At 36.4% G+C, this 14,477-nt stretch overlaps 1 protein-coding gene across 1 annotated transcript in view; it reads left to right on the top strand.

Moving 5' to 3' along the window:
* The window catches only part of ANOS1 (anosmin 1), a 126,244-nt gene extending 116,914 nt beyond the window's left edge, over positions 1-9,330 (top strand). Inside the window, exons 12-14 of the mRNA XM_030280562.3 lie at positions 1,152-1,372; positions 2,929-3,070; positions 3,760-9,330. Coding sequence (XP_030136422.2) covers positions 1,152-1,372; positions 2,929-3,070; positions 3,760-3,818 — 422 coding nt within the window. The 3' untranslated portion in view covers positions 3,819-9,330. The remainder of the gene's footprint in view (positions 1-1,151; positions 1,373-2,928; positions 3,071-3,759) is intronic.
* Positions 9,331-14,477: the final 5,147 nt, after the last annotated feature.

The following is a 14,477-nucleotide window of genomic DNA, read 5'->3' as shown; positions in this document are numbered from 1 at the left end:
GTAATCACCAAAAGAGTAATAAAAAAACAGGTTTAGGGTAGAAAATGATGGATTCAAAAGAAATAAAAATATCACTAATGATTATGTGAAAATCAACAGAAATACACAACAGTATCGATTTTGGCAAAACATTATTACTGTTTTGTCAATTAAGTGTAATTGTATTGGACATACAATAATATTTGTAATGGCATGGTGGGGTTTTTTTTTTATAAGGAAGAACTGTTTCCCATTGTATTTATTATAATGATGGAGGATAACTGTAAACATGATTATGGTGGTGTGACCTATCTTTTTTAATGTTTTGCTGCAGATGCAAACTGCTTTTTCAATTTGATTATTTTAGGTTAAATCTGCTCTCAAATAATAAATAGAGGCCCTCATATCTTTTCCAGCATTGTTACAATGTGTAACTGGAGGGTTATGGAAGTTGCAGAATTATGAAGCTATTAGTTGGAGAGGACCTCTGTGGTCAGCTGGTCCTGGCTGAGGTCAGCCATGGCTTTGCACTGCCAAGTGTGGATACCTCTCTCTGGTTGGAGGGAAGCCCTCTCACCTTGAGTCCCTCCTGTTCTCAAGGGCCCCCCCCATGCTCCATAAGTCACCCAGAACCTTGCTGGCCATCACTGCCCTTTCCTTAATGCCTGTCCTGACAGTTTCCAGCATTACAGCCTCTCTGGGCAACTCTAACTCAGGTATAACTTTCCCCTAATCAGAATGTCCCTATTAATTTGTACTACAATTTTAGTGCATGAATTTTACTCTTTGGCTGAATGATGGAGTTCTGTGCTACCCTGTGCATTTTCTTGTGGTCCCAAAACTTCCAGTTTGAGTTCAGGTATTATGAAATATGAGGAGCAGGAGAATGAATCCCTGTGAATGAGGCACTTAGGTCTTTACATGCCATAGCTTTCTTTTCTGCACCTGCAGCTGAGAGCATTTTATCTGAAGTTTGAGTTTAGCCCCAAATGTCAGTGGAATATATCAAACACAAGTTTTTGATTAACACTGGAAAGTTGCCTGCATTGTGTGTAACGCCAGAAACAAAGCTCTGCCTGACCTTGATTTCTGAAATTAAATTAATATTATTGAATATTATCTCTAAAAGTCTAGCTTATCTTTTTTTTTTTTTTTTCTTTCCAAATTTATAGTGCCAGTTCTACCCAAAGTGTTGGCCAAACCCGAGAATCTGTCTGCATCTTTCATTGTTCAGGAAGGTAACATCACTGGTCATTTTTCCTGGAAGATATCTAAGGCAGACCTTCACCAGCCCATGACAGGGTTTCAAGTCACTTGGGCAGAAGTGACCACAGAGAGCCGGCAGAACAGTTTACCCAACAGCATCATTTCCCAGTCACAGATACTGCCAGCAGTAAGTTGTTTGTTACTTTCTTTAGCCAGTGGCTCCCTAAGTTTATGTGTCTGTGCCTCATTTGTAATGTTTAGTCAAGCACTGGTTCTGCAGGTAAGTTGGAGCAGGAAGGACTTAATTTTTCCTCCTTGTTGGAGTATAAAGCATAGATCCTATTCTTGATGATACATCAAATATTTAAAACTGTAGAGGCTGGAGATGCCTTTAATTATCTATCACTTTATGTGTCTGTCTATAGCACCTGGTTAACTTGCAGAAAGCTCTGATTGGACTTGAAACAATGTCTTCTATCTCTCAGAAACAACCAAAAGATAGGGTATTTATACCAAGGACCATTCACTCTGACTGAAAATGTAGTATTTACACAGCCAGGGCTGAAACCCACAGGGCCCAACTGCTGGAGGACCACCTGAATGAGCAGAGTGAGTGTACAAGTGCAATGTATGCACTCCTCTCTCTGTCCTACCCATGCAGGATTTTATATGATTTGGAACAGCTTCAGCCAGGTGTGTTAAAGGCAGTCCCATCTCAGAATATGTGGTAATTTGCCAGGAAAACAACATATTTCCCCCCACTTTTTCTCTCTCTCCTTTCTCCTTTACTGTCTGCTCTGGCAGTAGCAGCAGATTATCCCCAACGCTTTGTCTTCCCCACATGGGGTGGGTACAGTGCCAACCAGAATCACCTGTCCTGTGGATTCCTAGCCAGACCTGCCTGGCTGGTGGCAGGAACACCGTGTTGCCCACATTGTCCAGCATCACTTCTCCAGCTGTCCCCTTCCTGGGACTGGGCCTTTACAGCTTGGAATATGATGAGTGATTTGTTTCAACTTAATGCAGATGATTTATAGTTTTGATTTTGAATTAGATGAATGACTTCTGATTCCATAATATCTGTCAGTCTTTAGCCAGATGTATTCCCATGTGGAAATTTCTATAAAATTACTTTGAAATTATTTAGCACATGTGTAAGTGACCACAGAAGGTATGGAGCAGTGAAAAGTGAATCCATCATGCCGTAAATGACCTTAAGAGCAGAAGACAAATTCTTATGGTGTAGCTGGGACAAATTTGAAATTAGTGTGGTCACCCTTTTTTTTCCAGAAGCTGCAGAAGTGGCCCCAGGCCAGCCACTACTTAAATTACCAATTAGTAGAATCCACATACAAATCCAAAATAAAAACAAGTTTGTGTAATGAATGTGTTTGTTAAGAAGAATGGTTAAGAAAATGCATTTTGATTCATTTTTTAGTGATGAGCACATTGCTAAAGTGATCAGCACACTTTCCCTAGTAACATCTTGGACCTTATACACATGAAACCATAGTATTATGGTTAAAATGATGTATCTTCAAAGGGAATAGCAAGAAAAAAATTCAAAATAGGCTCACTCAACACAGCGATGCATACATTAAATCCTTTTAACGGAATTCTATGAAAATAATTTGTGGCTGCTGACAGTGATAGAACCTGTTTAAACCACTGATGTGTGTGAGTAGAGCAACTATGTTTTATTTTTCAATGGTCTGAGAATTGAAGTGGTGTATTTATTTTTAGGATCATTACATACTCACCGTGCCCAACCTGAGGCCCTCCATGCTGTACCGCCTGGAAGTTCAGGTGCTGACGACTGGCGGGGAAGGGCCAGCCACGATTAAATCCTTCCGAACGCCCGACCTTCCTCCATTTGCACCCCACAGTAAGCACTACACTGCTCTGGCATGTGCTGGTGGCATGTTACAAAATTTCAGTCTTCCACATGTAAAGAGTGGAAGCCTTTCTCAAGCTTTAGAGTTTTTACTGATTCCAGTAGCATTCCATAAACTTAAGATGTGTGAAAATACTGGATTTTTCCCCCCTAATGATTGTCCATCAGGAAATCCAGGCTTTCTTTCATTCAGTTTCTGTGGTCTAACATTTGCCATTTGTTGCAGCCACAGATCTTTGGCTCATGCCTATAGCACTTGGGATTCAAAGTTGGTCTGTCCTCTAGGTGCAGCCTGGAGGATTACCTAGCTTTCAAGATTAGATTTTTCTGGGTTCACTCAGTCCAGTATAGCTAGAGCTTAAACATATTTTAAAGCAAAGCAAACTCTTAATGGCCATTTCCAGCACATCATGTATTTTTGAGAAATACAGCACAGTGTTGCAAAGCCAAGTAGAAAATACAATTAGTTTAAAATCTGTCTGCTTGAATGGTTTTGTCCTTTTAAAGGCTCACTAAAGTTGCTTGGACTGAACATACACATAGTTGTCAGCACAGACTCAGCATTTATAAGCTGAAGGACTGATAGCTGAAGGTCTCACAAAGCCTTTTCAGTATGGATAAATGTTTACATTACATATCCAGGGTTTGATAAGTGCATAATTTCCTGTTCTTTTGTTTAGGACCTCATCTGAAGCAACATCATCCACATCACTACAAGCCATCCCCAGAGAAATATTAGACTGTTTCAGATGCTTATACAAAAAACTGAGGGAAAAAAACTGAGCTCCCAAATGAAGGCTGGATAACAGCACATCTGCTGGAGCGGTGAACCCAGTTTTTCAATGAAAGTACCATCCTGTACAATCTGTATCTACTTCTCTGTAGTTTAGCCATGAAGAATTATGTTTGCACCATGACCAGGATCAATCATACAGCAAGTATCATAAGTATCATTTCAGTACCAACACTATTCAACAAACTGAAGATCACTCCAACTCAACACCTGTGAGAAAATATTCATTATATTGTTCATTATAATGTTTTCATATTCTGTGTTTAAAGTAGGTGAAAATGGTGCAGTGTATACAGCTTTTTCTCTTATTGAATTCAATGTTACTATTTGCTGTGATGTAAACATACTTTTAAAAGAGGCCATGTTCTCATAAATGGATTTAAATTATCTATTTTACTTAAAGCCCTGCCTGTCACCAGTTTACACTCTAGTGTGTTTTGCTATTAAGGAATATCTCAATTTGTCTGAAATAAGCACATATGTAAAATAAATACCAGTACCAGAAACCATGAAATACCCAGTTTTAATAATCTTAGTGTCACCATGGAGGAGGATGATGATACATATGTATTACCCATCTGGTCTAAAGTGGTAATGTTCTATCATGTAGATCTTCTATTAATATAGCTAATAGTTAAAGGATATACAGGGTAGAAATACCATTGTAGAGAAACAAATTGCAATTAATAGAGTTGTTTAAAATTTATGGCAATTAATGCAATTAATTGATAGGTCCTAGAAGAATAACTTTTAAAATCTTTCTTACAATTTTTTGATACATAATATTTCAAGGTATAGTATTATTTTTAATAGAAACACCAATTTTATAGCTAAAAATCTGAATAGTTAACATTAAAGTTTTAGAAACTGAAATTCTGAGGCACATTTATTATTATAGTAGCTGTATAGCTACTTTTTGGCTTTGAATTTTGATGCACATATTTCTTTTCCCTGTGGATCTTTAGAACAGAAGGATGGATGTATTGGCTCTATTTTGCTAGTCTGCTTACAGAAAGAATTATGTGATAATATTCTGGCATCTGGAAAACATTGGCTTATAGTTTATTTTAATTCATTTTTCAAATTTAGACAGAAGGGTGCCCTTTTTAACCATAAGGGAATTCATATTGCCTTATTGTGCAATATAAACTGTCTAGCATAATTTGTCACACAGAGACACATGTCTCAATAGTAAACAGAAACTGCTTGGATTTATTATTGAGAGGGTGGAAAGTATCTTCCAATAAACATCCATATAAATACCCGTAATCAGCTCTTAATGTTCAAGATGTTCAAAGTGCTCCTGAATTCTTTGGCATTGTTTCTGTTGCTCTTTGAATCATCACATCAGACATTTAGCACCCATGCATGACCTTTGTTGACTTTGTATTTTTCATTTTTGATTTGAGTACGTCAAAACTTGACTTCAACTGGACAAAAGTGGCCACTTTTTCTACCAACAGATGATACAGACTCTTCTGTGCTTCTTATTTTTCTGAGCTATTCAATAAGAGGAGCTCAGACATTAGTGGTACATGTATTTCCCTTGTTTGCTGTTTTCTGAAAAAGAAAATATTAAGAAATACCTATCTGAAACTGAGGATCAGAGCTCTGTTTATCATAGTAGAATGTTCACAAGATATTCAGTTTGTCTATACTGAAGTTTACAGCATTTATACCACAGGGGGAGAAGGAAACTGCATTAATTTATCATCACTTGCTCATTACAATTTTTTTACAATTTTACCTTCAGTTTTAAAGGGCTCTTTTCCATTCTTTTTCTATTTTGCTTGTTGTCTTTTCATGTGGTGTCTTGGTCATGTAGTGACCAAGAATTTTCCCAGATATTTTCTATTGCTACATGGTTTGGGCCTTTAACAATAGCTTAAAATATATTAAAGGCTATGGTGCTTTTAATTCCTTCCTCTATCTTTTAAAATACATTAGCAAATTAGCTGATGAACTAGTATTTCAAAAATCTGTAGTATAAAGCTTTATTTTCAGTTTTTTCAGAATGCCAAAGTTTGAGATATTTTTGTCAGGATTAGAGTGTTTCATGTGTATGTTTTTACAAAGAAAACAAAATTTGCATTGGACAGATGTGTAGCACTGCTTTCACATTTGGATTGCACAGGGCATAGATGAGTCTAGAAGTGATACTTGTGGTGTTTGCTGGATCAACGGGATCAGGGAAAGTAATTACCTCAGTGTTCTCTAAAGAATTCTGTCCAAACCTTGCAATCACCATCTGTTCTGGTTGTGCTGGATCAAATCTACAGTGACTTGATTAATGTTAATGAAATTACATTTCATTCATAGTGAGACTGTAAAGAATAGGTATTGGTCTTGGTTACAATGATGCCAGTTCATTGGAGATAAGCAGGAAGTTAGGAGCCCTGAGTCCTCATGAAATCATCCTTCTGAGAAGAATTAAAATGGTTGCTGTTTGCTGATGCCATTCTCTCTGAGGCATTCTTCTGTTCAAAGGAACAGAGTACTTTTGAAGAACACTGAGAGGTTTTCCTCTCAGTGTTCTGAACTAGACTGGCCAAAATCAAAAGTTGAAAGTAGAAATCTAGTGATCAAGTGTATTGTATTGAGTCCGATAAGATGCAAATTATTTTTTTCCTTCTACAAATTATATCAACTCACCTTTCAAGTCACCCTTCAAATCAAAAATGAAAAATACAAAGTCAGCAAAGGTCATGCATGGATGCTAAATTCACACCTGTGAGTGATTTCCTGATTATTTTTTTTAAATTTAGCAGTACAGATTTGAAGTCTTTAGCGCCTAATTCTAAAGCTTCGTTTGCTGAATCATACAGGGTATTGTCCTAATTTACTAGACTAAGCCACATTAAACATTCAGTTCAGCAATATAGTTGCAATTTGCTACTTAATTCTGTAGTTAAAGATTTATTTTCTCTAATGATGTTGTGTAATTCAGAGTTAATATTGGAATGATATTAGAGATATTGGGATGTTTTAAGATACTCTGCACCTTTACACTAATGTATTATTTACTGTGTACGATTCTGATGGATTTGTCAGTTGAATTCAGGATTCATTTTGTTTATCTTTATTTCTTAAAGGAGAATTATAAGATTATGCTATTTTTGCTAACTGCTTTGTGAAGTGTTTTTTTGTTTGTTGGTGATTTTTGTATAAGAAGAAACTGGTTTGTTCTCATTATAACTTTTTTTTTTGACCATTTTTGAGTTGTTTATAGAGCAGGAGAAAATAAGACAGAATTTGTGCTGTATCATCCATGTATACCACCTTGAATATTCATTAAGAATATAGTACACAGGAAATAAATAAGAAGTCTTATTTTTTAAATGCTGAACATCTTCAACTTAATGGCTTCAGGAGGAGCTGAGGGCATGGTGTGGCAATGCTGACACTGATACTTGGCGTGGTCACACACAAAGTCATTGCTAATGTGAGTGGGAATTTGGCAATTCTACTAATTGTTATTGGCAGAACTGTATAGAAACCTTAATACTGAGTCAATTTATTTCACAATACTTTCATCTTAAAGCTCCCAGCTGGAGTCAGGGAGAGTTTCCAATAAGCAGGTCATGATTCAGGAAGGTTGGCATAAAGGAAGTCAGTGGGATGGAAGTAAACCTGCGCAGTTAAGAACGAGCTTTAGTGGTGCTTCAAATCAAGCATGGATGTCAGAGTTTGAATAATGACGTAAATCAGGACCTTGTAAAACAAAGTGGGGGAACCAGACAGTACTAAATTCCATGTAAAACACCATAAAAAATTTATTTTTGTGTATATGTAAATGTCATAGTGATATTGACTTATTTATTAATTCATTTTCTTATACTATGTGCCAATTATGTTCCTACCCTTTTGATCAGTACCTGTGAACATCAATTACTAAAAATAATGTTATGCAAAACTTGTACATTTTAACCAGGAATATGCTACTAATAATCTGTTGCATGTAGTTTTCAATGATTAAGAAAACCCTTTATTTAAAAAATGTAAATGGATACCTGCAGATGTTGATGATTATATGTGGGTTTGCATGCCAAAACTCATTGTTCAGTTGTGGGCATGAAATGTAACGACTGTATTACCTCTACTGATATATTAGTAAGGTACAATTTACAAAGTAATTAACAGAGCTCTATATGTAAATTTTTTCCTTTTTACTTAATTATATTGTAGTAAAGGTAACAAATGCTTCTCTGTTACCCAAATTGGCTGTAGAAATTATGTTCCTATAACAGTCATTTAAAGTCAATATTTATTTATGTATGTAATACAAAAAGATTGATCTTATGTGTTTGTCCTGTTATCTAGAGAAAAAATATACGCTTGTAAAAACATTTTGTAAAAAAATATAAATGTAAATAGAGTCCGATTGCTTTTACTCACTATTTTCATGTTTAGAATTTGTACATACATATGTAATAAACTATCCTACATCGAAACATTGCTACATTATCTCCTCCATACAGAATTTAGGATTTTGCTTTTCTTGAGTTAAAGAGATAGAACCATCTAAGAAAAATCAGTGTCATACCAAGTACCTCTGCATCATCTAAATTTCATTGTGTCTGAACTCATACCATTTTATCCTTACTTTATAGCATTTTGTTTTCTTTAGATAGTGATCAAAATAATCTGAAAATAAATTAAAATATTATTTGAGTCTTTTACATTGCAAACCAATACTGGAAGTAAAAAGTCATGCATAAGAGCTTGCCCTTTCCCTATTCTAACTGGATAGTTCACAGTGAAGATTTGTTGATCCTTTTGTTATGCTAGCTTAAATTAATTACGTTGCTGGATCTTTGCCAGTGGCCTGATCCTGCAAGGCAAGATTTTCATGACTGAAACTCATGGTGAGTCTGTGGATGCACTAGATTTGGAGTGTTTTCTGTTCTAAAGTGCAGTATCCCATGGTTTAAATTCTGTATTTTTAACAAATATAAATATCTTAGTACCAATATTTAACTGTTTCAAATTCTCATAGATGCACTATTATGCTCGGGTGCAATATCCTTAGTTTGGAGATGAACCTTTGGAACTCTTAGCTTACCTAATAAACATTTATTTTTTGTTAACTTTATTAAAAACTCCAAAATTTCCTGGTATTGCTATCTCATGAGAATAACTGCATACATTTCTGGTTTTAGTTTTCTTCTTACATAAAGGAATAATATTTAGAGACACCCCTATTTTTAAATTTCTTTGTAAGTTGGACTATTTCTATAATATTTGCTGTTGTGGTTCAGTAAACTCAGATAAGAATAATATATCAGGTGAATGGGTAAGTTGTCAAAATAAATTGTTGAGTTGTTCTATACACTGTAATTCATAATAGCAATTCATTTTTTCATTCCATGTCTTCAAAGAAATGTTTTATGCTACATTGGATTAAAGGACACAGTGACTGGATTAAAAAAAGCATATGAAATAAAGCAAATTTGCTATATATTGAACAATATTCATCATTTTGGGGGTGATACAACCTGGCTTTTGTGCACCTAAAACCGGAATACACTCAAAAGATTCCACTTCATTAAAAAAAAAAATGAATACAGTGAAAGCTTGTTCCAGTGCAAAACCAACCCTCCATACTTCTATTTTCTGATTACAGGTGTTTTATTGTTATTGTCTGAATCTATGCCAGCCTCCTTGAGGAAGGCCTTGGGCCAAAACAGTGGCTGCAGCCCCTCGGTGGCAGTGAAGCTCCTGGAGGGTAGAGCAAGCACCAGGGAGAACAGTGAGAATGTAAGCTTTGAAACAGAGCCAATGTGCAAGGAGTGAATTGCTGTGTCCCCTTTGCATTGTGCCTAATTTCCCTCTTGCTCCTGCTCATGGTGCTGGCAGGAGCATAGATGAATATTTAATACACGCCTTGCTATAAGCATTTACTGAGAGTGCTGTGAGGCACAGAAAGTAAAGAATTTATGAATGCTTTCTGTACCCAGTTCCTTACATGTGCTGCTGATTTATTCATGTTAGTTAATAATAAGCTGCATTCAGCAGGTCTGTTTCTTCTCAATGGAAAATCAACTTTGGAAGCAGTGGACTGTCATTTTTCAGGAGCGTTAGGCAAATATGCTGCACACAAATATCCCTTTATATTTGTGTGCAAATGTATTTGTACAGCACATAGAGCTTGCTTGTCTTTTGCACAAGCTGTTCAGTATTAATATGTGTGAAATAGGTTAAAAATTTTCAATCTTTGCCAGTGACGCTGGGTTTGCTGATTAGTAATGATTAGTCAACATTTTAATCATAATTGTATATTTTATTTAGAAAATGTTACCTGATTTAAATGGTTCAGACTACACAGTTGTTTATAGATGCAGAATGATAAACTGGAATTTCCGTGCTGTCATTTTACGTACTTCAAAGGTAGAGGAGGCACTGGGAACAGAAGAGCATAGGTAGCACAAAAAGATTCTTCTCTCCTGATGTATTAGGTTTTTTGCCAACATCCAATTTCTAGTATTAATTCCAGTATTTATAGGTATTTCAAACATTCAAATTAATATTTTAAATTTATTTTCTGAGATGTGCTGCAATACTTGTTTGAAATAGAAATATTTCACATTTTCAGTGAACACGCCTGCAAGATCTCCTAGCCTGTAACCATAAAACAGGAATTTACAAGAAAAAAAATAATCTGGTGAGTGCTAGTTGTCCTCTCAGAGCAGTTATGGACAACTGTTATTTTTGCTTGGTGTTTATTGAATCATACTATGACAAAGAAGATCCATACACATTTTTCCCGTGCTTTGAGGGCAATACCTCTTGTCACCAAGGGTAGGATTTAATTGGCGAAAGAGCTTCATGAATGACTGAATCACCAGAGGCTTGTAGAAGATTTACACTAGTGAATGAACCCTGTATTTTTTTATTTTTCTGAAGATGGTGTTAATTTCTCTTGTCTTTTAACCTGAACTTGAAGGGGGTTTTAGTTTTGCTTTATAGTGGATCTGTGTGCAATACTTTTGTTGTGAAAGACTTGTTTCTCTTACTGTTCTTAGTCGTACATGGCACACTGAAAGCCTGCTTCTCTTCACTGCCTAATGCTGTGAAGATTTAGGCTTATTATACCTTTCCAGTTGAAAGAAATACATTAAGATAATATATATTAATGTATTTAGAGCACATTTCAGTAAAAGGTTCCCTGCCAGAAAAGTAATATTTGTTTTCCAATATAAAGAGTATTTGCAGTTGTATCTCATTTAAATTATTGTGTACACAAAATAGTTTTGTTTGTAAAATAGAAAACCCATCTTTCTACACATCAGGCATGCTGGCCACAAGAAATTCTGGTAAGCACACAAAACTAAATATTAAATGCATAGATCTAACTCATATTTGCATTGATAAATTCCATTAAGAATAATTTCTGTTCAGGTTAACTAAATATGTCACACTGAGTAAAATGGATCTCAGTTGATCTGCAAAACTTTGATAAATCCTGAGGTGATCCCATATTTATTTTGTCAGTGATTTTGTAACATTTGTTAGTAACTTTGTAAAACATGTGAAACAAATAACAATTTTTATTTCAGATTTGTATATACAGTTGTTGGGAAACTATGAGTCAAACAGCATAATCAGTGTTTTCATTAGCTCCAGACTTTTTCTAGGAGATGTTCTTTTATCTCAGCTAAGCTCAAAATCTCTAGAACATCTCTGTCACAGATGATGATGGGCTGCTCGGAGCCTTGTCCTTTCATGTTTTGGAAATAATGAAGAATGGGGATTCTGCATGCGCTCATTAATTACTTGTGAAACAACAGTAAGGCAAGCAGTGACATCTTAAATATCAAGGAAATTGTATGGGAAAAACCCCAGTGGCATAAAGAACTTCAATTGTTTTATGGGCGTGTCAAATTACAAAGAATTTGAAAAATATTCTTTTAAAGCAAAAGCTTATATGTTCTTTTATTTTCAGTAGGTTTGGGATGAAACCCTTTGCACACTGTCCTTGGGAATGCAAAGCTAAAAGAAAGTGAAACCTGCAACTTCTCAATATATTTTTATTTTTTCAGACATTAGTTATCTCTCAAATATTGAGAAATGAGAACTCGAACAGCCATATTTCTAGAGAATTTACTGGTTGCTTAATTTGCAAAGTTGTGTGAATTAGGATTCATGTGGTATTTGTCCATATTAACATCCAATGAGTTTTTCTATATTAAACTGACAATGGCAATGGCCCATTTGTGTTGCCTCTTATATACCCAACGTTGTTGGTTTGAGGAGCTGCAGCTAACCAAAATTGTTTGTAGTCCTTGGTCAGGCAGCACTTCTGAGGAGATCACCGAGGGCTCAGGATAGCTCAGCTGAGAGGAGTGGGTCGGGTTGCTGTGTCAGGGTGTGCTGGGCACCCAGCTGGCTCTGCCTGTGCCATAGGTGTCCCCAAGCTTGGGGATGTTAGGGAGATAGGAAGTGGCTGTCTAGGAGCAGAAAGAAAGGAGTGCCTTCAGTGAAAATGCCGTGGAAAGGCCACTTGTGCTGCTGCAGAGCTATAGAGTGAGAAGGGAAGAAAGACGGAGCACAGAGGTGCCCACTAACCCAAGGTGGGATAGGTGCAATGACTGCATGAGCACAGCCTTGGCAAATGGAGCAAAGAGGTTGTAAAGCCATCCTGCTCACAGGGAGATGCCCCTGCTGTTGTAGCAGAGCATGTCCACAGCAAGGGCAGAGAGGAGCCCATCACACCCACTGAACTCTTTCTGAGGAGACTCGGTGAGAGGGAGGGTGGACATGGTGAAAGGAGGATGCACAAATACACAAATCCTATCACGCTGGAATCCACACAGACCTTCTGCCATGGAACTTTGGTTTGTGGAAGTTTCATTGAAATATCTGTTTGCCATTAGCTCACACATCTACAGATGCAGACCTGCAGCTCTGGGACCTCAGTGCAGAGTATCACCATGGCTGGGGTATAAATGGGACTAAGGTTAAAGGAAGACAGGTGTGAATTTTGGTCTCCCTGCACATCTCTACTGTGCTTTTGGACTGCTCAAGGTATAGCCAGGCTGCCCACAAAGACAATAATTGTGCTGCTGACATGGGACAGCACTCTGTAAAGAGCAAAGAAAGCTGCTTCTAGTCTATGTCAAGCTGCTATCATTATTCTAGTAAACTGTCCCATGGTATACCTATGGAATAAGCATATACTCCCATAGAATACTTTCCTTTAAATGAACAGATCCATATGTTGAGAAAAGATAATTTCTTAAGTCATTGTGCAAAGAAACCTATACTAAAATGACTTAAAGAGGAACAAGAAATATTTTAATGAGGTAAAAAAGTGAAAAAAAAAAGATTCAAAGAATGTTATTTTTCTTTAACATATTACTTAGACGTCAGGAAATAATGGAAATATATAAAGAATGAAGTGAAAAAATCTGTCAGAAAATTGGAGAGAACATTCTGCAAATTTTATACTGTCAATCTGTGAAATATGCTTCTAATGTGTCATGGGAATCAAAAAGTCTGTACAATGTTTGGAAGGCTTTAGTTGCAACATTTCAGTGAGACTGGACATTTTGGAATACTGCAGATATTTACTAATATTGTATTACTGTTAACACATTTTTACACTGTTAAGAAATGTATACATGGCTTGCTAAGCAATGACTAACACCAACTCTGAGAGGCCCACTACACTGTCAGTTTAGTAATGACTGCTGCTTTGGTGTTTCCATGTTCTGTAGCCAGATGAGCAGAAAGAATGGCAAAAATGCATAAGCAAAAGTCATGAAAAAAGGTCCCTTGTTTCATGATTTTAGGCCATTATTTCCAGATTTAGGCCAAGCTTCTTCTGATTGCTTTTAATCTCCTCAATGACTGTGATTGAGTTAAGGGTTTCAGTGTCTGGAATCCTATTAGTGCTGAGTTTGTTGAAGGCACAGGCCTTCTCTGTGTCACTGAGGTAGGCTTTGCACTAAACAAGGCAATTCCTGTGTCCCCAGGGCTGCTGAGCACCGTCCGTAAGCACTCCATCTGGTTCCAGGGATCATCTCTTGCAAAGGCTCTTTACAAATCACTGTCACCTCTGCCCTTAAATCCATTTTAAATTTAATAGTAGCACTGCCAGATTTGAAACCAACAAATGAAACCTGCTTATCATTGTTGACTTTGAAAACAGATCCTTGGTTCTGTGAACCACTTACCCTTTATTTGATGATTTTTCTAATTCTTTATTTTTGAGACATAATCATTCTGGCTTTTCCTTTGCTCATCCTAGATGTTGACAGCTTCTGTTGTCTGAACCTCTGGCCTCTCTGCTGTTTCTGCCTTGCCCCTAAGAGCCATAATTCTGCCATGGGAAGTCCACTCTTCTAAAAAGCATTTTTATGGGTTCCTTGTTTATTTAGGGAGCTTGCTTTTCTTTTTGTTGACTGTTGTTCCCCTATTTTTTCATTGGATATCTTGAATTTTTCCTGGGTTGGACGGTGATGCTTCTCCATTACTTGTTTAGGACAAAATACAATTAGTAGCTGCAAGATGTTTTTTAAAATTCCAATTACAAAATATGCTGTCATGTATACTTCAGTCACAAAATTTTAAATTTCTTGTTTATACATCAACAATTTTTTATGC

This window comes from Taeniopygia guttata, chromosome 1 (genome assembly GCF_048771995.1).
Source record: "Taeniopygia guttata chromosome 1, bTaeGut7.mat, whole genome shotgun sequence".
Lineage (NCBI taxonomy): Eukaryota > Metazoa > Chordata > Aves > Passeriformes > Estrildidae > Taeniopygia > Taeniopygia guttata.
Note: the sequence above shows the minus strand (reverse complement) of the source record. Positions and strands in the feature narration are given on the sequence as shown.